This window comes from Kwoniella dendrophila, chromosome 7, assembly GCF_036810415.1.
Source record: "Kwoniella dendrophila CBS 6074 chromosome 7, complete sequence".
NCBI lineage: Eukaryota > Fungi > Basidiomycota > Tremellomycetes > Tremellales > Cryptococcaceae > Kwoniella > Kwoniella dendrophila.
Genome location: NC_089482.1, coordinates 1,010,315 through 1,034,721, shown reverse-complemented (window position 1 = coordinate 1,034,721; position 24,407 = coordinate 1,010,315). Strand labels below are relative to the sequence as shown.

The following is a 24,407-nucleotide window of genomic DNA, read 5'->3' as shown; positions in this document are numbered from 1 at the left end:
AATATGTTGTTATGCTATATACCCAAAAGGTTTCTGACTTGTTCTCTGACCCGACGTTCAAATTCGGGTCTACTATCACGGTACAGCTTGCAGCACTATGAATTCCGTAGGTTGTCAGCACCTTCTCTTCCTGCTTTGTGCCCTATCACTTCCAAGTCCTTTCATTGTCCTTTTTTACACAACCCCGCGTGCATAATATACAAGAAATTTCTCAGACTCGCAGCGGGAAATGGAGGTCCGACTGATCTGAATTTGAATGACTCACTTCGATATCCGCACCACTTTCAATGTTTGGTTCTGAAAGCATACTAAGGACGCTCAGTAAGACACTTCGCACACCTTGTACAGGTGACCAACGCTCGGATGCCGATTCGTAGTGAAGAGGATCATCACCAGGAGGATGTAAAATTGAGATACAAACGTTGCCATTGGGGTAAACTGCTTATCAGCTCTGCTTTAATGCCACGTGAACTTACTGTTTGGGTGTAATAATGGGGGATCAAAGGTCATCGTGAATGGATTGAGAGGATAATCGGCAGGCTGCCCATCAGCTTGGTCAGAATGATAAGTGTACTCACAAATACTAGCTTGGCAGCAAAAATCCCTCCTTCCTGACATTAGCTCTGACTCCATGCTACCGTCAACTTACATATGGTGTTCCCTCTGGTCCCTGTATGAGAGCTTCCCATTCCAGCATGTTATCTTCGGATACAGGTCCCGCAGTGATAGTGTCTTGCAGGGGGTCTGCGGTGAGGTCCCGGTATTCTTTCATCAACCTATAGATTTACACGTCAGCAACTTGTCAGTCAATTGGCATAGATATGCTGACCGTCTAGTAGCCGTCGATGTCTGAGCTCTGGAGTTGTTGTTACCGAACATCTTGTATTGAATAGCGCTGCTTATCTCAAGATATATGAAATATGAACGAATATCGCAAGGAGAAAGGATGTATTTCATTGAATTATAAAACATCAACATGATACAACAGCTTGAGGTGATCATTGCGATATACAAAAGTGGAGGTGAGCGGCAAATGGCGCAAAACAGATTCAGTGTCAAATAATGCTTTCATGATCATGCATAGGATTGCTGCACCATCTCGCTGCATACGGAATATAGGTATATCTGGACTTATGCTTTCTATTCTGATGAAATACGGTGTCTACAGATACAAACCAGCAGGCTACATTGTCAGCTTGATCGGTCAAGTTGTGACTTACGGTGTTCTCGTCTTTTCTGTACAAAACCTTCTCTCTGGCGGTAGTAAAATCCTGTACATACAATAGCGAGTCAGCGTTATGCGGATTCTGCAAATATGAGTATGACTTACGGTTTTGGTTACTCGCATACGTCTTTCTCGTAATGCCAAAAGACCGGCCTCGGCTGATTGTCAGCTATATTCAGATTGAAAATAACTCACTGCACACAGCTTTGATATCCGCTCCCGAGAGATCGTCTTTTGTCATGATCAATTCTTCCAAATCAACATCATCGGCCAAAGACATACGTGAAGTATGCAGCTTAAAGATATGTCGTTTGGTTTTTGTATCAGGCAAGGGAAATTCTGAAACATCAGCTTCTGACTGACAGAATTTATAACTCACCAATTTTCCTATCTATTCGGCCAGGACGGATAAGGGCAGGATCAAGAGATTCAATCTGCAAGAGGCTGAGATGAGCTGCTGATAATTGGTTGACTGAACTAATGTGTACTCACTCTATTCGTAGCCATAATTACTTTAACATCTCCACGTGTATCAAATCCATCCAATTGATTAAGCAACTCCAACATGGTTCTTTGAATTTCACGTTCACCACCGGATGTAGAATCGTATCTCTTTGTACCAACTGCATCGATCTCATCGATAAACACGATACTTGGCGCATTTTCCTCGGCAACTCTGAACAGCTCTCGTACTAATTTTGGTCCATCACCCAAATATTTCTGGATAAGCTCTGATCCTACAATACGTAAGAAAGTTGCTGATGTTTGATTTGCAACCGCTTTTGCCAGAAGAGTTTTACCAGTACCCGGTACACCATATAAGATCACACCCTTTGGTGGTCTGATACCCATTTCTTCGTACAGCTCCGGGTGGGTTAAAGGAAGCTCTACTGATTCCTTGATTTCTTGAATTTGTGTTTCTAAACCACCAATATCGGAATAACTTTCCGTTGGCGCTTTATCGAGTTTCATCACCGACACCATTGGATCTGTATCATCGGCGAGAACACCAACGACAGCATGTGTTTTGTGGTGGAGAAGGACTGAACACCCAGGTTCTAAGAGATCCTTGTCGACAAAAGACATAATTCCAACATAGTATTCAGGACCATTACCGACTGAGACGATTGCATGATCATCATCTATAATTTCTTCTAAAGATCCAACTCCCATAGGAGACCCTCTGAGTTCATCGACTCGTGAGCGATCAGCTGCAGTTCGATCTTCACCAGATTGCGATGCTTGATTAGCGACAAACTCTTCTTCCATCAACAGATAATCTTTGATTCTTTCCATCTTGAGCATTTTGAGTTTACATCTTGTTGTTGGATATACTGCTGGAAGTCGAGATGATGCATCTGGACCTCTCTTCTTCTTCTTCCCAACACGAGTTGGGATAGGCGGTTCCCATTTGGATTTCTAGTCTACGTCTCAGCGAATAATCGAACAATCATTTCAATCGTAATCATTGACTTACTTTATCTTTATTGTCTTTGCTGTCCCTTTTCCCTCCACCAGGTGCACCACTTGAAGGAGCTTGACCCTATGTTTATAGCTTGATCAATAATTGTAGCATTATGTAAAGCATAAAAATGTTTGCCAAACGTAGATTTTGAAAGCAATCAGTCAACTTACCATGACGCAATTATCCTATATCTAATAGATGAGTTCAAGCCAAGGAAGTGTTATACTTTCTGAAAAGCGATTATTCAACTCGATAGTAGAGTGTGTCGACTGTTACTAGATGATGAACTTGAAGAGACTATAGGAATAAAATCAAGCTTTGGTATAGATACAAAGTTTAAATGATTTAAATGATTTAAATGATTTAAATGGATAGTGAAGGATGAACACGCGTCTTGCGGTAACAAAGATCAGATGATGTTAATGACGAGGATACCATGAACCATGAACTATGATACATTTGATTCCGTAGACATTTTTAACATGTGTCAGACGCGTGTTAGTCTTACCACAATAATATAATATTAAATATCATCATCATCATCATATTGCCACTCACAACAATCAAAATAACAACCGAGAGATTATGTCTCTATAATACTTTGTCAACTCTATCTTCCTCTATCATCTATTGCCCTGCTTTCGTAGTGCGGACGTATCGTCCTTAATAGCAGGCTTATCTAGCTATCTCTAGGCAAACCAACTGCAAATACTGTTAGACATATTATATCCCTTTAGCCTTCACCATCATATCAACTACCAAGCTTTATTCTCTCACATAGTTTAGGATATAATTGAGGAGACATGTTCGTGCTCAAGTCCCGTAAGTATTCGTTTTTGCCCTTTTGTCTGATGATTGTGAGAAGTACAGCTCAAAATGATGTCTGCTGTAGTCTTGGGGAAGATGTGGGGCAATCCAGCAAATCCCGAACTTATACAGATTCCTGCTGGTCAACTCTACCTTGTGCGTCCTAACAGTATTAAAGGTTCTAGGGAGTGTATGTGAGTTTTTAATCCCTATTCACTTCATATGCTACCCATGAGAAGACCTTTAATAACTCCAGCTGTTTCACAGTTTCCCGGATGCCGTCGCGACCATCAGAAGAACCGGAATTGAATACCAATATCAGCTAGTTGTAACCAGAGCATATGATGAAGGGGAAGAACAGCTTTTGGACGAAGACGCAGAGAGTGAGTGCCGAAGTCTAGGATTGAGCTAATTCGACAGCCGACGATGAAAGGGTCTTTCTCATGGATCAGTCTCTGCAATTTCGATTTGGGACTCTCGATGGGGATTCTACTTGCGCTTGGAAGGATTTGAGTGGGGATGAGGGAGATTTATGGGAATTTGTCAGTAGTAGGGTAAGTGCAAACTTTTTAACGATTAGAGCTAATAATCAGACTGTTCCCAAAGCTACGAATAGCTTATTCGAATTGACACTCCTCCATTGTGTTTTCGAAAGAGTAAGTGTATCAACAAACCGGTCGTGGCTAATAGTCAGAAATATCAACGTTCCCATGAAGAAGCTACAGATGCCGAATTAGAGGCACTCAAATTCGACGAAAAGACTTCAAGACCAATCATATCCATCACATCTCCTACAAAATCCTGTGAAAATGAGCCCGAACCTGAACCTGTTACGACCCCCGTTGCTGAAGACCCTTTCAAAGATGTTCCCGTCCTGCATCGCTCGAAGGCCGAGTTGTATTTGTTCGATACAGAGACCGACGTCTTCGTTATTCAGGAGAAAGAAGTGAATGCTGATCTAGCTTCGAACGGAGAGTATGACAGTAGGTGGAAGACCCTTCCCCTCCACTTTTCTATTTTCTGATCAACAGTGTATAGCATGGATAATCGTTCGTCACAACTCAACGCCTTTCATCTCCGCCCCTATTGACGCAGAGATGAACCCTCGCTTTGATATGGTGAGTATATAGGACATCTGTCAGCGCATAGCATTAACACGCTCTTTTAGGCAAATCACGCTTTCATGTTCACATTCCGTGAAACAGAAGGACTTCCCGGAATGACTTGGTGTCTTAGGTTTGACGAAGAAGTTTTCGGCGAATGGAAGGATAAATTCACCATCTTCATGTGGGAAGGAAAGAATCGAATGAACTATGCGAAAGCTAAGGCGGATGAGCAACGATATATCCAGGAAGCTTACGAAGATGTAGAGATGGCGGAGCCAGAGGACGAAGAATCCAGACATGATTCTGAAGACGAGGAAGAGGAAAACGAAGCCTCTTTCGACGAACGCGAAGACTACCAGTCCGAATCAGAGGAATCAGAAGCTGGCGCTTTCGAGCGAGGCTCCAAGAACCAACAGCTTGCCGTGGGCTACAAGAACGACATGTCTTTTGTCGCTCGAGGAGATATGATTGGTGTCTTTGCTCATCAGGACGACAAGTTACGCTTCCGTACTGCAATTGACAGAGTCAAAAACATGGAGGGCAAGAGTTTCTCTCCACGAAAGGTAGGTTCCACTCGCCTTCGCTCCTCGCATGCCATAGCTGACCCTTGTTCAGATGATGTTACATAACCAAGATGGCAATATGCTTCTTTTGGACCCAAACAATCAAAATTCCGTTTATAGGATGGACCTGGAATATGGAAAGGTCGTGGATGAGTGGAAAGTCTCCGATTCTGTAGACGTTACCAATATCATACCGGAGTGCGTAGCATGTTTTCCCTTAGCATCTGGACGCTGTGCTGACATAACATAGCTCCAAATATGCGCAAATGAATCCTCAACAAACTTTCATCGGTCATTGTACGTATAACTCTCCCCTTCCAAATGGGAAGCTGATCCCGTCGCATTGATAGCTCATAACGGCCTATTCCGAATTGATCCTCGTGTGTCGGGCAACAAGCTGGTTGAAAGTCAATTCAAACAATACGCTACCAAGAACGATTTCTCTGCTGCGACAACAACCGAATCCGGTAGATTGGCGGTAGCCAGTAACAAAGGAGACATCAGACTCTTTGATCAGATTGGGAAGAATGCTAAAGTAAGTTGGCATCGTTAGCAACCTCGCTAACTGCCCTCGATTAGACTGCTCTACCCGCCTTAGGGGATCCCATTATAGGTGTTGACGTATCTGCCGATGGTCGATGGCTGGTTGCGACTTGTAAAACATATCTTCTTTTGATAGACACCTTAATTGGCGATGGTCGCTACAAGGGTTCTCTTGGATTCGACCGAAGCTTTCCTGCGGATAGTAAACCGATCCCTCGACGATTGCAGCTCAAACCCGAACATATAGCATATATGGAAGATCCGGTATCTTTCACGCCTGCTAGGTGAGTAACCCAAATGCTCAGCTACCTTGCTAAATTCCCTGTAGATTCAACACAGGCGTTAATGAAGCGGAAAAGACAATCGTGACTTCAACCGGGAAATATGTCGTAATCTGTAAGTTTGTCTTATTTAGGGCTTGGCTGACTCAAATAGGGAACTTCCGTCGATTGAAGCAAGGAAGAATCGATGATTACCAAATCAAGGTAAGCCGGATCGCTGCGACCTACAAGTAAATGGGATGGGCTGAATGTGTAATTTGTATAGCAATACGATTCTAGAGTTGTAGCAGATAATTTCAAGTTCGGGGCAGATAAGAATATCATTGTTGCATTGGAGCATAACGTCGTAATGGCTAACAAGAAGGAGCTAGCTAAAGTAAGTGATCGATCATGCAAATAGCAATGATGCAACTCACACCCCGTCTCGCATCTCATCTAGCCAACACGATCGTCGCTTGCACCTCGTGCTTCCCTGTCAACCCCAGCACGCAAGATCAGGCAATCGCATAGTGACATAGTTAACAGTCCTTATTGATGATTTGCCAATTCAGTAATCCTTTGTACTATATAATAATACTCAGTGTTCGCGCGAGATGTATTATCATTATGCCCGACATCCTAAACATGCCTCAAAGATCTAGTCTTTCAGCGTTGAGATCCCGTACCTAGGCGATCACCCACTTTTGTTCTGCATGTGTTATGAACCGGATCGTTTTATATAGTAATTATAAGTAATTCATATTTTGTATATCACGTCAAATTCCAAGAGCTGCTTCTAAGAATTGATTGTAAGAAGTTGACTCTCAAATACATCTGTGAGATATGTTTCAGAGATGTATCTGAGACGTATCTGAGAGGTCAACTCTGAGACGCATTTGAGAAGTAATCTCTCAGAGGTGCGCTCTGAAAAGTTGTTCTTAGAGTAGACCAGGTGATCATTTTGGGTGGCAAATCTGACCTCTTGAAAGGTATAAGTACCCCCTTTCAGGAGGACTAAAATCCACTTCTTCTCATGGATCAGATTATCAATAGTTATCTATTCATACCATTCCATATCTTTGTACTTGATCACTGGAATACTTAATGAAACTATTACTTGCTTAAGACCTTGTCAAACTTTTCATATCAACCTAATCTTAACTTGTCGCCGCAACTCAACGGATCCATCTGAGTTGCTTATCACTGTCCATCCATATCACAAGTCCCACGAGTGATACTCAAGCTTGTAACTTTCTATTCGTCTTGCATCTAACAAGGTTGATCCAGGACAGATCGTAACAGGATGCAGATGCGGCACGCCCAGCTTCCCCCTGGTATATCTGCCCAATCTAATAACTCGCTTTTGATCGAGATTGTAAAAGTGAATGCTGCTATGTAGTCTGTTCGATAGCACTGGTCATTGCAAGAATTGGTCTAAGTTGTTTAGTTTTAACTCTTTTTTGTCTTGTTCTCGCCTTCTAATCTCGCCTGGTCTTCCTAGCGATCCCTCTCTGTCGGAACTACGCACTCCAATATTCTGAGTACTTGGATAGTGCACTCGGAATGACGACATAGTCGTACATGCGAGGTTAATGTGAAGGAATCGATATAGAAGGAAAGATGAAATGTCGTGTCGACTACCGCTTCGACAAGAACTGTGATCACATCATGAAGTAATTTGATTTCGTTGAGCGATATGTTCCGATATGGTGATCCTTCATTTGTTAAGGATTTTGTTGAGAGTTGATTTTAGAGATATCGCTGAAATGACAGACGGTATCATTGATCAAATGTCCTTTTGCCGTCAAAACCTAGTTGTATATCCTAACGATATATGTATGTATATCTATATATATCGCCGCCCTTTATGAATTACCTGTTATTATGAATTTGTTAGAATTGGGCTCTTTGGCTATTGTCTAGCACCCAGTCCGGGCATACAATCCAGCAACACGTACTCTATGTTCAAGCAATTCCTAGGGAGAGTTGATCTGGATTTATGTTTTATGTCCACATGAACTCTTTCTGCAAAAAAATTGTCCCAATCCATCACATCACGCATAAAGCCAGAGCATACAGTCTTGTCTGTGGCGCTTTGTCTTTACATTACTATTATCGGTTCATACAATAATATCATTCGCCCTTCGGAATCCCTGAAAAGCTACAATGCCTTTTGGCTATTCTATAGTATGAGTATCTCGCTTTCCTTTCAATGATTTCGTTCAAGACTCAGCAATATTTGTGCGCCTCTGAGCGGTCACCGACACTTCATGCTTGTATCTGGCAGGCTCGTTGCATGATTTGACATTCACACCGCAGGCCACTTAGATCATTGTGACAATGCAAAAGCGTGATCTCTAGGGTCCAACAGGATCGTTTCCGGTGACCTGATTTGTGCTACCATTTCCTTGTAAAGCTAAGCCTTCTGTTGTGCACTTATCCGATAGGAACTATCACATATGTTCTCATCATTCTTGACCGGTCCTGTCCGATGGGCATTCCATGTCCCAACGTGTTCACTGTGATGTATACTTGTGAGGTTTGCCGTCTAGTACCTCGGGCCTAGCGCGTAGCCAGTACATGGACTGCCCGCCTTCGTTTCTCACTTTTGAGATATGGAAATGAATCTGCATGATGTGGAACACTGCTGGTTTGGAGCTCATTCTCTGTTGATATAACAGCTCTGTCAGGTATAAGCGATATGCAAGTGAACGCATCATGAAAAGTTCAGAAAGAAGAAGAATTAGGTACAAGGTAAAAGGTATTAACTGTTAAATGTACTGGCATTCTTAGTCCGGATAAATTCAGAATACACCATCATAGAGCACGTCTAGATGCAGCTACGCCTGTATTCGGACAGATGGTTTTGAGACCATTTTTCGGGAAAAGGAACTGTCTTTCTGAAAGTATTTGCGGAATTCTTCTCTAATTATGGTGTCCAAAATTTTCCAAGGAAGAACACAAACATGATTATGCTTCGCTTCCTGTCTTCAATAGACAGTCGTTTGCTTTATAATTATGATATATCAGAATGTTATTCTCTCGATCCCATATGAGCCCTTACAGCCTTGATTCTGCCGCCACTGTTGTCTATATTGTTTTTCGAAGTCTACAACAAGTGATCCTTGACAATATTTGGGACCAGGTCCTGACATATTGTGACCCAAATGCTCCAAATTGTATTGATTAGCGAACTCAACAACGTGTTGGACTTTACGATTTATTACATATATGCTTGAATTGTCATACATGAGCCACATCCATTCTCAACATCTTCTATCATACATACGAATTGCCTGTTTCCTGACAGTCATTGCAGACCGAAGGGTCAATGTTACAAATGATATTGATCATGTCATATGCGAGTCCTAATCAGTTCACTAGGGTTTCTGTTATATTCCAATGGGTATACTCGTTCCAGACGAAACAACGCCTAGAAGATATTGACAGCGACACTAAGAGGATTTCAAGAAGCTCCTCGGAATTATCCAACATGTTTGAGCCATGACATATTGGGTGATTTGAAAGGTAGCGATATTATTTCTCTTTCCATGTAAAATATCTAAACATACAAAGCGAACCTATTTATCAGCAACTAACAGATGATCTACACTTAATATTTCTGCAGTTGATTGTCACTGATTACTTGCATTGAACGTCCTGGTAACTCATTTTTATAAATAACTTGTTACTTTTGACCAAGTCCAAAAGTCCCACAGTTTAGGCTGTAGGATCATTATTCCTCATTGCCTGTACTGTTAAAACATCTAGGAGGGATTGTAACAAATTCAAAAGTTTTGTTCAGTAGTATGGGACGGATCGGGTGTTGTAGTCGTAGGCTGAACGTACTTTCGGTTGATACCTGTACCTATGAAATTTATCTCCTAGACGTATCTAAGCAACACCTAAGAGCTGATCCTCTTAGATGCAAACACATTTAAGGGATATTTGAAAGGGAGTCAATCATATCACACTCCCACCAGTATAACTGAGGCGTAAACTCTTGAGTCTAACAAGCTCGATTCAGAAAGGATCGTGACATATCCAGTTTAGACAAGTCGGAGATACGCTCATAGCCTAATGCGATGCATATCACATTGAAGCAACCTGTCGTGACAACTGTCAGGCCATACTCAGGACAAGCCGGCAGTATAAGGGGTGGAGTATTATATGCTGCCCAGGTCGAGAAGACATCACTGAATGTCAGTCATAGTGCTCACACTAGAACAAAAACGCCGCGGAAAAAGACGTGAAAGGTAGACATGTATTCAATGTTATGAACCTGTCTTATCTTATCTTATCAATAGTTATATTTGTACCGTCTTTACCATTGTTACCGTTGATTATTAATTGATTACTAAGCAAGTACCGACTGTACCGTTGATTACTTAAGCTTAACCGTTGTACCACAGGAGTATGTAATCTAAGTGATTACTAAGCTGCGAGAAAGATTATTCATCAAGGATTACAAATCTACGTGATTGATTATCAATCAACGTGAAAGATTATAAATCAATGAGAAACTATTTAGTAATTCCGCCTTTTTGTAAGATATATAAGGAGGGTAAGAAGACAACTTCTTCCCCTCTCTTCTCATCAATGAATTATCATAAGTTACATCCAATACTATTGTAACATCACATGTTACATTCAATACCACTATAAGTCATAACGACTTGACTTATAATCCTTGTCTTAGTGGCTAGCGCTATTATCATTGATCATATCATTTAGCGCAATGTTTAACGACATCACAACTATCACTAGTTGTCTATATTATCATCGTCCATTCACTTTGATCTTAATCATTATCACCAATTCATCATCGTCACTGTATACTAAGGTCAGCCATTACTTAGTAAACCAGTACGTAACATTCAGTCAGTCTGAGCAATGGAATTTCCCAAAGACAGAAAGCGAAAGAGAGACAGAGATAAGTCGGAGTCAAAACTAAACGATCGTCAGCTCACTTATTTGATCACAGGAGAAAAGATGCAGAAAGCATACATCCATCCAAAAACAAAGCTGGTATTCATCAAAACAGCAGGAGCTCAAAAGGGCATACTTTACAACATATGGTCAGTGTCGGAATGAGCCGCTTAAATGCTCTATTACCGGTTAATTACGTAACATAGAACGTGTACTAGTAGATAACTTATCCCTTATATCAAATTTTCATTCTATTTCTTTTATCTTTTACTTCTTTCTCCTTGACATGCATAATATAACTTAACAGTCAGTCCTTTGGAACATGGTGGTCGTGATCGAAGACAATCGTCGCGTCATGTAAAAAGCGACCATCGGCAATGGCGGAGACGAAACCTAACTCCTTAAGGATCAATCGGTTTTGATGCTTCCTGACAAACGGAAAGGGGTTTCCTTTAAATGCGCAATCGATAGTTTATCAGCCACCAATCGCGGATTGCGGCATACTCGATCAGCAGAACCGAGGTCATGAACTTTATCGGGTCGTCTCATCTCTTACCTCATATGTCATGACAGACTTGCAAAAGAAGTGAAAAGCCACGGAACGAGCAAATGAATGGACCCGGGCGGGGAAAGCAAGAAAACGCCGCTAGTCAACTCCCAAAGTGTCCTGCTAGCAGAGTGAAACTTGCGGTTGAAACTCTCACCGGACAGCAGTAATGAAAGGTTTTCAGAGATTGACGAAGGCGTGCTTTATGAGACCGACGCTTCGCTTTTCGAATTCAAAAAGATGTGTGTTGTTAGTCGATCAACTGAGATTTCTCAGCCCTTGCCAATACCTGGCTGCTACCATACAATGTATTTTGAAAAGCATCCTCGAGGCGAAGCCCTTCCTATGTTGAGGTACAAAGCTCGATGTGACATGCAAGGCCGATCAGTATAACGACATGGTGTCAGCTCTCAAAAAGAATCTTATAGAGTGGCATCGCAAGAAGTCGTAGCCAATAGACCATCTGTGCATATAATGTTTGAAATAGGGTGCGAACTAATTATATATCTGCTGGCCATGCTTAGAAAGGCTGAAAGCAGAATAGCCCATTGGAAAGAATGTATAAATAAGTATTGACCGTCTGATACGTCAACGGAGTTTATCCATGTTAACGGAATTAGCGTTTGGGCCGATCCAATTTTATGCAATTATATTGTTTGAACAGAGACTGAATGCTGTGGGTATAGTTTTACATGGTTACAACAATGATTCCGCGTAACAGATGAGCCCAAAATGTATTTAGATTTCTAACCGGATTCTTTGCGTGGTGGTTTTCGAGGAGGCGGTCTCGTGGTGTTGGTGTGGGCATTGGGATTCCGGTTTTTTGTGAGCGCATTAGAACGTAAAGTGAGGTTGACGGCATCGGAGAACAGGTCAGACTGCGTGTAAGATGCAGAAGCAGCAGGAGGAGTTGGAAGCGGATTAGCAGGTGAGGGAGTATCATCTGAGGCGATAGGAGGCAGAGAAGCCTGTGACGAGCCTGAAGACCGGCGAGTTGTAGTCGTTGGGCTGAACAGAATGGGTTTTTATGAGGTGAGTTGGTTGACAAACTGATAGCAGACTGGAGACTTACGCATGAACACCCCATATATTGTCCGATGAGCCTAAAGTATGACGATGATTCAGTTTGGGCGGACGCCATCCTAGTTGTTGCATCGCTAGTTGGTCTCCCTTGGCAGCCGCTTTGAACAACTTCTCTCTTTGTACAGGATCCATTTCATGTGGAGAGTCATAGGGTTCTGTCGCTGCGGATCGAGTCGTTACTGATGATCTAGATGAATTAGAATGAATGGTGGACGATCTTGAGCGAGATGAGGTAAAGGAGCCATGGGGTGCTAAAATGCCCCCTGTATTTCTAACCTTCGGACTACGATTTTTGCTAGACCGGCGAGATAAAGCAAACGTTCCCGAGTCTGAAGCGGCCTTGAGCGGTAGTCCAGGTTCACTAGGAGTTACAGGTGACGAGCTTGTCGTCAGGAAGTCAAGCGATGGGTCGGATGGCGCGGTAGGTTGGTGTGAAGATGAAGCCGATGCGTGTTGGGAAAATTGGGGAAAATATGACTGTCGTTGGTCATAATCGTCAGGTAAAGGTGGACTAACAAGGAGTTCACTTAGACCAGGCAGAGTCGGAGAGGAGAAACCAAATTGAGCTGATAACCTTGGGGAGTGCGAACTCCTCCTCAGAAGAGATGGTTTGTCTTGATTCGTCATGTTTCGAGGTAGCGGGGTAAGGTGGTCATTGATTTCGTTTGAAGAGACTGATCCATTGCTGGACATGGGTGCCTCCGGGGGAGTGGAAGGGCCATCTTTAGAGGAATCAGGATATGCTGAATTTATAGCGAATTTCTGTATTGAGGCAGTGATATCTTGGACAGCAGAACTTAAGTCACCTAAGGTTATATCAGTAAGGTAAATGTGTAACGGATGTTATGACAAAATACAATACTTACGGGGAACAGCGAGAGGCTGCTGTTGCGAATCAACATCCTGTGGACGGTGCGCATCAGCTCGACCAGCTATACCCATACCCTTGTAGATTAGACGCTTCTGCTAGGTGAATAGGGCTGGTGATATTGAATCGAATTCAATTGAGACCAAAAGGTGAATGTATCGCTACAGTATATGTATGTCAGTATGATGCAACATGTCCAATGTCAAGCAGATTTTAACGATTGAAAACTTGTTGAATACAGGATATGATAGCAAAGACCGTATGAAGTAAGCCGAATTCAAAGTATGGAAAAGCACATAAAATTCCTCTTGTTTTTCGATGCTGGGTATTAGGGTAACTATCGATGATACACAGGGTAAATAGAGCATTCAGTTGTTTTCATCGCGGTTATTCACTTCTGTATGCATTTTATTGCATTTGCCCGAGTAAGACTGGGCTGCGTTTTGTCCCTGTTACGAGAACCCTCTCGGCATCATCCTTTTAGTACTCGGACTCGTGCGGCTATATTCAGAATGATTATCGATGTGGTATATGTTTTAAGTTGGTTCTAAAGAAAATCTGAATGCATTGCATCTTATGTGGGATATAGTGCATCTTTCACATTTTATCTTTTCGTGCATTATTGACACATCAACTGGAAAAAGACCGTTCGTATATAGAAGGAAATATTCATTCAAAGTAAAGGAAATATGAAATCAGAAATATGTAATAAGGGCGGCAAGAGAGCATAGGAGGTCGTGTCTAGGAGAGGGCTTAGTTTCCTTTTTTCTTGAGGTTGGTTGAGAGCTGGAAGGTCCACTAGTTAGCACGATACCAATCATCGGCGGTAGTTTAAAACTCACCCATTCAAGACCCTCGTAAAGACCATCACCTGAAGTTGCACAAGCTGCTTGGATATACCATGATCGTTGTCGAAGGGAGTGAAGACCAAGTTTGTCGGTAATCTCAGCAGCGTTCATAGCATTTGGAAGATCCTGTCACACGATGTCGTTAGCTGGTCCTTCGGTAACAGTATGTGAAACTTACTTGTTTATTGGCGAACACAAGGAGTAAAGCGTCTCTCAACTCATCCTCACTAAGCATTCGTTGTACTGTGAATGACGTTAGTAAAACGATTCAAATCAAGTATAGCAATTCGCTCACATTCTTCTCTGGCCTCAGTGATACGTTCTCTATCGTTGGAATCTACTACGAAGATGATACCTTGAGTGTTTTGGAAATCTAGAAAGCGTATCAGTTTTCAATACACCTTATCATGTCATGGCCAAAACATACAATGTCTCCATAAAGGTCTAATCTTATCTTGGCCTCCAACATCCCAAACGGTAAAAGAGATGTTTTTGTATTCTACAGTCTCAACGTTGAAACCTGTTTACATATAGATTGAAATGTTAGCAGGGTCGCGTGATCGCGTCAATGAATATGAGAATTTCAAACTTGCCAATGGTAGGGATTGTAGTGACGATTTCACCAAGTTTGAGTTTATACAAGATTGTTGTTTTACCAGCAGCATCGAGACCGACCATAAGAATTCCTATATGTCGGAATTATATCAGTATCTATCCTTCAAGATTGACAACATTGTGTGTTAACGAATAACGAGACTCGACACGCACGCATCTCCTTTTTACCGAAGAGACCGGAGAGCAATTTTGAGATTGAGAGACCCATGTTGCGTGATGAAGCTGAAGGGTAGGTGAAGGTTTGACGTTAGGTGGTGGTAGTGTTTCTAAGTATGCCAAGAGCGAACAAGTATTTAAGATGAAGAAATCAATTATGATAGCGATTAGTGATAATGACAGCGACGGCGACAATGAACGAGAACCACTCAAAACACAACGCTGGACGTGGCGTTGCGCAAAGTACTGTACTGTGGATAAGAGGAATTTTGAACACGTGTCGGTAATATAAGAAGACGCGTTGAACTGTGGCACTCTCACGAGTCTAGCTAGGCAAGCTGGGGAGCGGATCATGATGACGTAATACATCGATGCAAGATGATTCAGGCACGTATTATTGATTGATTGTATCAATCGCACGTTTGTTAATTTGATAATATCATCGTATGAAAAGTCACAACTGTACTACAATCATTTCAACAATTATCCCAAATTCTCATCACTTATAATACCTTATACCGTCTACTCTTGTGACCTCTAATCTACTTCATCATCATCTTCGTCACCAGCAAGCAGCTTTGCGTTTGTTTCACAATAAACATACAACCTCGCCATCAAAAATGAGTCAAATCACTGAATCGTTTTGGCATCCCTTCTCCTCTGCTGCCCTTAAACTCTTGCCCAAACGTGGCGTAGGTTTTAGAGCAAAGAGCAAAAGAGCAGATAGAATACCTGATGAGTAGGTGCTACTGCTTGATCCTATAAAACGAAGGGCTAAACACCTAATATCATACAGTCCCCAACGACCTCTCCTGACAGATTACCATTCGATCAATGATCCTGTTATTCGTGTTCGGGTGCCCAGTAAGTGGTAGACCAATATAATCACAATGTCAATCTAACGCTTGTATATCATCGTATTCAGAGAAGGTCTTGACCCCCGTCAAAGTGGAAGCAAAAGTATGGTTCGCCAATGAGAGAACTTTCATTTCGTATCTGTCAATGGGTTTACTACTCTCAACCATTGCTTCTGGTCTTCTATTCGGTGCGAGGGATTCGCCTGCGAGGTGGTTCGCCTTCGCATATGCTATAATGTAAGCTACCAACTTGTTCGCTTTTTGTAACCGAGCTAACAAGTAGAGATCAGATCTGCGGGTGTATTGGTTTATGGGTGGGCTATCTTCCAAAAACGATTAACCATGATATCTGCTCGGGATGCTGGAAACTTTGGTAAGTTATCAAGATATCCGATCAACCGCTAACAATACAGATCTCTTGTGGGGTCCATTGTTCATCTGTCTCGCCTTATTCATCGCTATCCTTGCAAACTTCATTTTCCGGTTTCGAGAAGCACGTAAGGAAATGGGTGTCAATCCGCTTTCCTTCCAAAACGCATGGCATCAAGCTGGTATCAAAAGCACTTGGTTGTAATAGCATGTTACATTTCTTTTCTACAAATATATGCATAATAATTATCTCCTAGGCAAACCAAACTTCTGAAAAGCCTTCTAAGCAGTACTGGTCTCTTTGTAAGCCTGTAAACAAGAATCAGTAACCTCCACCGGAACGATAGGTGCGTTCGCTTACATTCATCTCCGCATCAAGCTCTTCAGCAGTCTTCTTGGCAGGTCTAGTACCTTGAGTTCTAGCTCCACCTCGTCCTCGTCCTCGTCCTCTAGCTCTTGGATTAGCGGCACCTCGAGTAGGAGGAGCAGCAGCAACTCTTGAAGCTAAAGATTGAGCTTGATTAGGATCAATAGCGATTTCAACTTTCATTGGACGTTCTGATATTGTCAAGTTTGTCAGTTTTGAGGTAGAACAAAAGAATTTGTGGTAAGTCGAGGTGTCCTCGGCGCTACCTCTGTAATAGAACGTGTGTTGCAACCAATATAACCTAACTGGATGCTGAAGGCGTTTTTCCCAGGTGATCTGATCGAGAGCAACGCCGAGAACAAGAAACGTATTATCAGTGAGATGGGAACTAACGATTGTCGATCATCCTGTTGTGATCTGTGAATGTCAGCCAGTCGTTATCCTATTTCTACACTCACAAGCTGCGTGTGCTTTATTTGCATCTCCCCTGTTCTTAAATACCACGGTGGCAACTCCTGTACTCTTACCAGAAGCATTATAAGACATTTGAACAGTTCGTACAGGTCCTACGGTTGATTGCATAAGATCCTAAGGGAGATATGAGTTAGTTGTATGTAAAAGATATTTGATAAAGGTTAAACTCACTCTAACGGCGCCTTCTGTGACATCTTGAGGGAGATTGCTTATGATAATTTTGATAGCTTCAGCTGTAAGTGGTTTAGCTGGAGCAGCGACTTGAGCGGCAGTTTTTGGTACAGCGGTAGCATATCGAGCACGAGCAGATGACGGAGCACCACTACCACGTTTACCACCTCTTCTAGCCTTTGGTTTAGACTTGATGATCTACGTGTAAGAAAGAAAAAGATGTAAGGGAATTGAGCTGGAATCAAGTTTGCAAATTGAACTGAAAATGAAATTACGACCGACCTCGTCGAGGGATTTATCAATATCCATGTTGATTGTTGTAATGATCTGGAGGCGTGAAAGATTATTAAGAGGCTGCGATGATACGTGACTGATATTCAGATTGTATTGAATGAAGCAGAGGAAGAGATATGAATGTGGATATCAAGGTGAAGATGAAGATGAATATGCCTGAAGGATGTCTGTTGGAACAACGCGATGGCATCTATCTTAGTCGGTGTTATGTAATCACCGGACATGTGGCATTATCACCCATGACCGTACCCGTTGAAGCCCTATGACGCAGATACCATGGTATATTCCCATCATTAAGTTATTAGACTTATCATCAATTCACTTTCATTAATGTTCTGCTTAACCGTTCGCTTCTGTCCTATATTTACATCACCACTGAATACCCCCTCACTCTCCTCGCAAGGCTCAGATCCTGCTTCTCGCTCTCTACCTTGTCCTCCTGCTATACTTGCCGCTATCAGCTAGTCTTCGCCTCCGACTAATGGTCTCCGCGCGTCCTTCCCCCACTCCGGCTCGGGGTCGAATACCTTATCCTACTGCCGCCACCTATGTCCCAGGTGATACCGACAACTCACCCACATATCTTGGTGCATCCGAGCCTATCAAAAAGACGACTTCCCGTGATTCCGATAGAGAACGTCGTGTACAGGGCTTGAAAACATGGTGGAAGGGTTTTAGGGAGGATGAAAAGTTGGAGAACGGACCTTCTTCAAGCGGTTCACGAAGGGGTGTCTTTGGTGAACCTTTATCCGAATCCATCGAGTATGCTTCGGTACAGGTATCTACTAGTGGTCCAGATGGATCCTTATATGTCTGGGGGTGAGTAGTGAAATGAGCGGAACAACGCTTATCTTTCAGTGTGATTCCTGTGGTAGTCGCCAAATGCGGTTTGCATCTGAAAGAAAATTCCACTGCAGTTGAGGGTACTTTCCGAATATCTGGATCTGCCAAACGTATGCGAGACTTACAGACGATGTTCGATACTCCTCCAAAGGTATGTTACCGTTGCCAGAACTCAGCTGACACTGTAGTACGGAAAAAACATCGACTGGAAATCTTTACCATATACCACGCACGATGTAGCTACCATTTTTAGACGGTGAGTCAGTTGTTAGGTTGAACGTCGCTGATCAAAATAGATTTCTCACACAGATGCCTGTAGGTCTGCACAGTTTGATGACAGCGCTGATCCGTAGGAACCCATCGTGCCATTCGATTTCTATGCAGATTTCCGGGCTACGCTTTCTTCCCATTTCGCCAGAGACTTATCGGTTGAAGATACCATCACGCAGTTCAAAAGTCTTATTCAAGCGCTCCCTCGAATCAACCTCTACCTTTTACTCTATGTCCTCGATCTTTTGAGTGTCTTTGCTCGCCAAGCTGATAAGAATTTGATGACGGCGCCTAGTGAGTTTACATATTTTATATCGTGGCTGATTTTTTTAGACCTCGCTTTGATATTCCAACCCGGTGTACTTTCACATCCGATCCATCAGATGCACCCAAAAGAGCATGCCTTGTCGCAGCAAGTCCTGGAATTCCTTATTGAACATCAAGATCATTTCCTTATAGGCATGGAATTAGTGAGTTAAATCCCTTGAAACCATATTGCTGACAAGCAGAAACCCAAGAAGAAGCGAAAGGAAAAGGTATCCAAGCCTGAACTTCCACCTCTCGTCAAAGCCGATTCCGATCTGATGTTGCCATCTGAATCCGATGAAGAAGCCCCAGCTGGTGGATACTACGTTATTGAAGGACCAGGTCGACCTACCTCACCTGCCTCGACCACTTCCGCTCTCCCAAATATCAGTGCCAATCTCCTTCCCGCTCCACCAGTCAAAACAAAAATCGCAACTCCCGATGTCATGGAGATGTCCGAATCTGACGAAGAAGCTCCTCCTGGTGGATACGAGATACGTACGGGCAATCCAGCTTCAGCTCGCGCCGCGTTACTTGCCAAGGCTGTAGCGGCCGCGGAAGGTTCAACGTCAACCGGTTCCAGTGTGACTAGAAGAAAAACATTACCAGCTCGGAGACCCGATGTTCCATTGAAGACGAAGCGGACAGCTATCAAGGAAGCGCCATAGTGGTTTAATTATTTGTTGACCGGTTTTCAGGGACAATTTCTTGTTGTATGAATGTAAACGCATGATGCACTAATGACAGACATGCCGATGAGATGAGAATACATAGTATGTACAGTACAACCTTTTACTGAAAAAACAGCTATGATGCCCATTTGAGATTACGCCTGTCTAATCCTGCTCTAATTACATTATGGTGAATAGCTTGAAGAGCCTGGTCAACTCCACTTTCTGACCTGATCTTCTCACCTATCCTTGCAGCTTTCTCTATCATCACTCGATCTGTTGTTGCTCTGATGAGGGCAGCCGCTATATCATCGGAACGTAACGATGGGACTTTAAGTCCAACACCGAGTTTGCTCACGCGAACCGACCAGAAGAATTGATCACTAAAATCGTCAGCCAAAGTCTAGTCTTTCGTTCACTCACCCAAACCATGGCTTGATCAATGTTGGTACACCCGCCCTGAGACTTGCTCCTACAGTTCCTGCTCCTCCGTGATGCAATGCTGCTTGGACTGAAAACTGTCAGCTACGCCAGGATAAAGTAAACTCACCTTTAGGAAATAGCCATGAATGCGGAATCTTGTCTACACCGAGACAGCTAGCAGGTAATTTGATATCTTCTCCTTCTTTCGCTGGATCACCTCCTCGTGAAGACCATCCTTTGGCTATGATTGCGCGCACATCGGCTAAAAGATTGTCAGTCACTGGTTATAGACATTGTAACTCACCTTTCTCCACTGCTTTGATAATACTCTTTGTCATTTCGTTCGGTCGCGGTACCACGATAGAACCGAAACCCTACCAAATAATCAGCAATGCTTTGTAACAAGTGTACTCACAATATACACCAAAGGTTTTCCATCTTGTTTAGCTTTGCTGACGAAGTCTTCCAGTTCAGGTGACGGGGACCAATCCGTGTCACTGTCCTCCAGATTCCAGTAACCCGTTATAGTGATGTCGTCGTGCCAATCGAGAGGTTTAGGTACTACAGCTGAACTGAAGTTGTACAAGAAAGGAACCTTGGTAACAGAGAGTGTAGCCATGTCGGTTGACTTAATTCCGAGGTACTTTTTTCGCCATCTATTGATCTGACCAGCTGTTGCCTTCCATATGATGTTGTCAAATAATACGTAGGTGGAGTAGTTGAAACTTGGACCCATTTCAAAGGCAGGAACCATGAAAGCCTGAGGATAAGCCGATGTTCGGGTCCATGGCATGGTGAATGCTCGGAAGTAGGGTATCTTCAGTGCTTCAGCGATATGTATACCTGACATAGTAGATGGACTTTCGATGAGCACGTCCGCGTCTCGACAAGCTTCCCACGAATCGATAAGCACTAAGGATAGAGTCAGCACGGACGAGTTTTCGCTTGTAAGACCTACGGTTGTCTAGCCAGTCTCGGAAACCTCCTAATGATTCTTTGAAAAAACCGGGTGAAAACATCTAGTAGATTAGCGATGCTCGTGCACTGTCTCAACTCACCTTGTGCTCCTGACTTAGTTTCATCAATGCAGTAGGATCACCGCCAGCTTGTCTATGTTCGATGCCATAGCCTTCGATCCAGGATTTAAATTCGGCTAATTGTCAGCAACTATGTCACTCTGAATTGCTACTTACAATGTGTAACGATAACAACTTTGTGTCCATCCTTGAGAAGACGCAGTCCTAGAGCGATATAAGGCTGGACATCTCCTCGCGAGCCGATCGTAAGGCACACAAAGGTCCTAGGCGATAATTTCGCAGCTTCAAAGCTCGGCTTGTTGGCGACAAATGGAAGGTGTGTGATTGCTTCGTCAGGCAATGGTTTGCCATGATACATGCTATCTTTGCTTGGGGCTAGGATATCGGCTGGGTGATTCTCTATCGGTAAAGGTGATTCCGCTCTGGGGATAGTAGGTGATTCGAATTGAGGTGCAGGTGGTTTGGGGTCTCCCAAAAGACTTGCGGTTGATTGTGGGGTTTGCACGATGAGGGAGTTGATATGGGAGATGACCTGCTTTTGTTAGCACTGATGCAGAAAGAGTATAACTTACATCGTCTCTCGAGTCTTTATTCCAAAACTCGAAACGTAGATCTCGATGACCATGAATATGCAAGGCCATACCAACGAAACCGACTTTTATGCTGGGTGCAGCAGTGGCTCCTTTGACATCCTCGACTCGGAATCGGTACTACGTCAACGTCAGCTGGATCTAGTGAATGATAATGCTTACCCTGATGTCAGCGGCCACAGTATTCCGCCTCCAGAAGCATATAAATCGAGGGTTTACTATGATATGTCCTCTGATTGGAACAAAATTGATCGAAACATAACATCGTTTGACTGACAGGAGTCAGCTATGCACAATTACTGAATAACTCACTCCATACACCCTCGTTTTCCTTTAATCCAAAGACCTTAGCCGCTAGACTCGCTCTTTCCGCTTTACGTGTTTCCTGTAATAATGTATCTCCTGTTTCTTCATCTTCTACGTGTGGTGAATCTTCCGAAGAAGAGGAATCTCTACTCAATCTGTCAAGATCCTCATCGGTTGCAACGACGTCATGTCCCGAGATCTGAAATACTACCGGTGGTAGAGTAGCGTCGGCTTTGTAACGTCGTTCAGCTGCTGCCGCTACAGCTGTTTCAAGAGCTTTGGTGAACCATACCTGCTCGTTCAAAACCCCTATGTTGAAATCAAGATGATGGGTATGTTTTGATATTACTTGCAGGTCGTCCGCAATGTAGGAAGTGGCCGAATCGAAGAAATTTTGGCGTAAGGGCGAAGCAGGGCGTTGTTCCGGCTTTGCGGGAGGTGTTCGAGGTAAGGAGAATGATCGTCTAAGCATATCGGCGGGCGGGGTCTTAACTTTTTGTATAGCAGGAGGTTCTGGTGGTGAATATTCATCTTGTTGAAATGCAGATCGGTTGCAGGTGTCTACCTGTCTAGTGTCGTCCAAGCCAACTTCTAGACCGGCAAATGTTGCGAAAGAGTGATATGGACTGATCCCTTTGAGGGTTGTTCGGTCAAGAGGTATGCAACATCGCATATAAGACCATTCATCTGAAGAATCTTTCCCTGTTTGACTCCTCCATTTCATTTTAGCTAGCTTGTAGAGAGCTCCATCGAATGCTCTTCTCCATTGAACGGCTGATTGCTCGGTGTCGACGGTGAGATGCGTTTTTCGGAGACCCCCATGGGAGTCGTGAGTGATGAAGAAATCACAGGGATGTTCGGGATCGAATGGATCACATGAGCGGATGGAGGTTACTACACAGTCAGCGTGGTTTTCGTTTTCCTCTTACTCACATAAAGCACTTCTGATAGGTCGCACACGATCCGATTCGTTGGCACTGGGGTAAGTGGTGACCATTTCCGGTGTAAGCTCCATCCAGACCCGCTGAGAAGGTTGAATACCATTTCGATGAATGGTAACAGGACCTGAATGAATGACGTCGGGCTGATCTGTCTTATCGGCAGAGCTCAAAGGGTCGGGTGGGATGGTGGCATGGAAAAGCAGTCTGTGTGTGGTTAAATGTAGATTACCGAGCATCATAACACCTCTGTTTTATATCAGCAATGGTCAATTCAAGCAGGACTTACTTGAACAAAGTGCCTTTTGTATCGGCAAGTAATCTTTCTGGCTCATCTCCTTCCATCAATCCGGCTATATCTCCAAACTCGTCTTTGATAGCTGCAAGTTTCTCTTCATCTGAAATATCCCCTACCCCTAGAGCGGCGGAAGTCGTATTCTGACTTTCCACGGATGAGTCGTCGTCTAGTTCTGGTGATGGTTCTATGACACTACGCACTTTCGGTAATACTGGTCTGGCTTTGTGCGGTCTGGGAATACTAGGGATCAAGTTGGATAAGGACATAGCTGCTTTGTCAGCTTTGTCGTCAGTTTGCTTTGGCTCACCTGTAAATCTCGCACTAAGTGTATCGCGCTCCTTCTCGCTATCCTTGAGTGATTGGTCCATCCATTGCTGCATGACTTCGCGCTGTTCTTGCTGTTCTTCAACAGCGGTCGAGCTGTTGGATACACCGGAACTGTTTGCTTCCTCCTCATCACTGTCTACTTCTCCTGTAAGCGTTGAGTCGGTGTTTCCACTTGCCATGATTTTAAACATGTCGAACAATTGACTTGAGCAAGGCATACCGCTTCGACAAACTTGTTTTGGTGTTTGTGAATTTTTATTCGATATTGATGGTACAGGTATTTCAGATCGAGTAGGATTTAGACGGGGTGAATTTGAAGGCGAGGATATAAATATGCTGGTAAGCTTTTTGCCCACAGCGGGCATGGTGTCTTTCATGGCCGAAGTGGTGACGATGTACGTAGAAAGGGTGGTTGATCTAGTTGGAGGTCAGATTATAATGATATTGGAGTGAAACAGAGATCAAAATATGACGGATGCCGAGGTTACAATTATCAATAATAGATGCCATAAACTGTTATCTTTATATAATTCTATGTATTTGCGAAAGAATTTTAAGTGGTAGATGACGATTGCTTATCCACCTCGGCATACGAGTGTTACATACCGAACTGGTTGATATTACTCGTACTAAACAAGATCAACAACAGGCATACCTCGACCTTATCAATTACGAAAATAGAAATCTGAGTATAGATTCAGGTACCATTTCTTCTATTCTGTATATACGTTCAGTGTTTAGTGTGTTGTCTAACCCTGAGGAGTAATAAATCATGAGAAAGCCCCCCTCCCCTCTTTTACCGTTTGCGATAAATCTCAAAAACTTAAAAACCTTGAACCGATCAGTCACAG

At 43.2% G+C, this 24,407-nt stretch overlaps 10 protein-coding genes across 10 annotated transcripts; 4 read left to right on the top strand and 6 right to left on the bottom strand.

Annotated features, from left to right (window-relative positions):
- Nucleotides 1-14: 14 nt before the first annotated feature.
- Nucleotides 15-879, bottom strand: L201_005592 (uncharacterized protein; the record flags this gene model as incomplete). Its single annotated transcript, XM_066221322.1, has 5 exons — nucleotides 15-95; nucleotides 266-297; nucleotides 477-540; nucleotides 650-776; nucleotides 830-879. The coding sequence occupies 5 exons, from the start codon at nucleotides 877-879 to the stop codon at nucleotides 15-17; spliced, it is 354 nt and encodes a 117-aa protein (XP_066077419.1).
- A 252-nt stretch (nucleotides 880-1,131) lies between these two features.
- Nucleotides 1,132-2,863, bottom strand: L201_005591 (uncharacterized protein; the record flags this gene model as incomplete). The annotated part of the gene is made up of 8 exons (XM_066221321.1): nucleotides 1,132-1,140; nucleotides 1,221-1,271; nucleotides 1,331-1,383; nucleotides 1,605-1,659; nucleotides 1,718-1,848; nucleotides 2,026-2,644; nucleotides 2,703-2,768; nucleotides 2,861-2,863. 8 exons carry the CDS (start codon nucleotides 2,861-2,863, stop codon nucleotides 1,132-1,134), a joined length of 987 nt encoding a protein of 328 aa, XP_066077418.1.
- Nucleotides 2,864-3,493: 630 nt separating this feature from the next.
- L201_005590 (uncharacterized protein) lies at nucleotides 3,494-6,525 on the top strand (the record flags this gene model as incomplete). The annotated part of the gene is made up of 13 exons (XM_066221320.1): nucleotides 3,494-3,512; nucleotides 3,583-3,691; nucleotides 3,765-3,880; nucleotides 4,214-4,480; nucleotides 4,536-4,615; nucleotides 4,666-5,166; nucleotides 5,219-5,364; nucleotides 5,417-5,463; nucleotides 5,517-5,701; nucleotides 5,746-5,993; nucleotides 6,038-6,194; nucleotides 6,256-6,366; nucleotides 6,430-6,525. The coding sequence occupies 13 exons, from the start codon at nucleotides 3,494-3,496 to the stop codon at nucleotides 6,523-6,525; spliced, it is 2,082 nt and encodes a 693-aa protein (XP_066077417.1).
- Nucleotides 6,526-12,191: 5,666 nt separating this feature from the next.
- On the bottom strand, nucleotides 12,192-13,470 carry L201_005589 (uncharacterized protein; the record flags this gene model as incomplete). Its single annotated transcript, XM_066221319.1, has 3 exons — nucleotides 12,192-12,453; nucleotides 12,518-13,334; nucleotides 13,395-13,470. 3 exons carry the CDS (start codon nucleotides 13,468-13,470, stop codon nucleotides 12,192-12,194), a joined length of 1,155 nt encoding a protein of 384 aa, XP_066077416.1.
- Nucleotides 13,471-14,149: 679 nt separating this feature from the next.
- Nucleotides 14,150-15,067, bottom strand: L201_005588 (ADP-ribosylation factor; the record flags this gene model as incomplete). Its single annotated transcript, XM_066221318.1, has 7 exons — nucleotides 14,150-14,182; nucleotides 14,239-14,370; nucleotides 14,423-14,487; nucleotides 14,540-14,617; nucleotides 14,672-14,764; nucleotides 14,868-14,930; nucleotides 15,013-15,067. 7 exons carry the CDS (start codon nucleotides 15,065-15,067, stop codon nucleotides 14,150-14,152), a joined length of 519 nt encoding a protein of 172 aa, XP_066077415.1.
- Nucleotides 15,068-15,635: 568 nt separating this feature from the next.
- Nucleotides 15,636-16,446, top strand: L201_005587 (uncharacterized protein; the record flags this gene model as incomplete). Its single annotated transcript, XM_066221317.1, has 5 exons — nucleotides 15,636-15,754; nucleotides 15,812-15,879; nucleotides 15,941-16,109; nucleotides 16,163-16,245; nucleotides 16,421-16,446. The coding sequence occupies 5 exons, from the start codon at nucleotides 15,636-15,638 to the stop codon at nucleotides 16,444-16,446; spliced, it is 465 nt and encodes a 154-aa protein (XP_066077414.1).
- Nucleotides 16,447-16,523: 77 nt separating this feature from the next.
- On the bottom strand, nucleotides 16,524-17,562 carry L201_005586 (uncharacterized protein; the record flags this gene model as incomplete). The annotated part of the gene is made up of 6 exons (XM_066221316.1): nucleotides 16,524-16,550; nucleotides 16,603-16,799; nucleotides 17,002-17,015; nucleotides 17,063-17,196; nucleotides 17,254-17,451; nucleotides 17,536-17,562. 6 exons carry the CDS (start codon nucleotides 17,560-17,562, stop codon nucleotides 16,524-16,526), a joined length of 597 nt encoding a protein of 198 aa, XP_066077413.1.
- Nucleotides 17,563-18,028: 466 nt separating this feature from the next.
- L201_005585 (uncharacterized protein) lies at nucleotides 18,029-18,370 on the top strand (the record flags this gene model as incomplete). The annotated part of the gene is made up of 1 exon (XM_066221315.1): nucleotides 18,029-18,370. One exon carries the CDS (start codon nucleotides 18,029-18,031, stop codon nucleotides 18,368-18,370), a length of 342 nt encoding a protein of 113 aa, XP_066077412.1.
- Nucleotides 18,371-19,244: 874 nt separating this feature from the next.
- On the top strand, nucleotides 19,245-19,634 carry L201_005584 (uncharacterized protein; the record flags this gene model as incomplete). The annotated part of the gene is made up of 1 exon (XM_066221314.1): nucleotides 19,245-19,634. One exon carries the CDS (start codon nucleotides 19,245-19,247, stop codon nucleotides 19,632-19,634), a length of 390 nt encoding a protein of 129 aa, XP_066077411.1.
- Nucleotides 19,635-19,773: 139 nt separating this feature from the next.
- Nucleotides 19,774-23,921, bottom strand: L201_005583 (uncharacterized protein; the record flags this gene model as incomplete). Its single annotated transcript, XM_066221313.1, has 10 exons — nucleotides 19,774-19,940; nucleotides 20,188-20,322; nucleotides 20,365-20,389; nucleotides 20,476-20,972; nucleotides 21,019-21,079; nucleotides 21,670-21,807; nucleotides 21,850-21,905; nucleotides 22,000-22,767; nucleotides 22,927-23,138; nucleotides 23,221-23,921. The coding sequence occupies 10 exons, from the start codon at nucleotides 23,919-23,921 to the stop codon at nucleotides 19,774-19,776; spliced, it is 2,760 nt and encodes a 919-aa protein (XP_066077410.1).
- Between the last annotated feature and the right edge of the window lie 486 nt (nucleotides 23,922-24,407).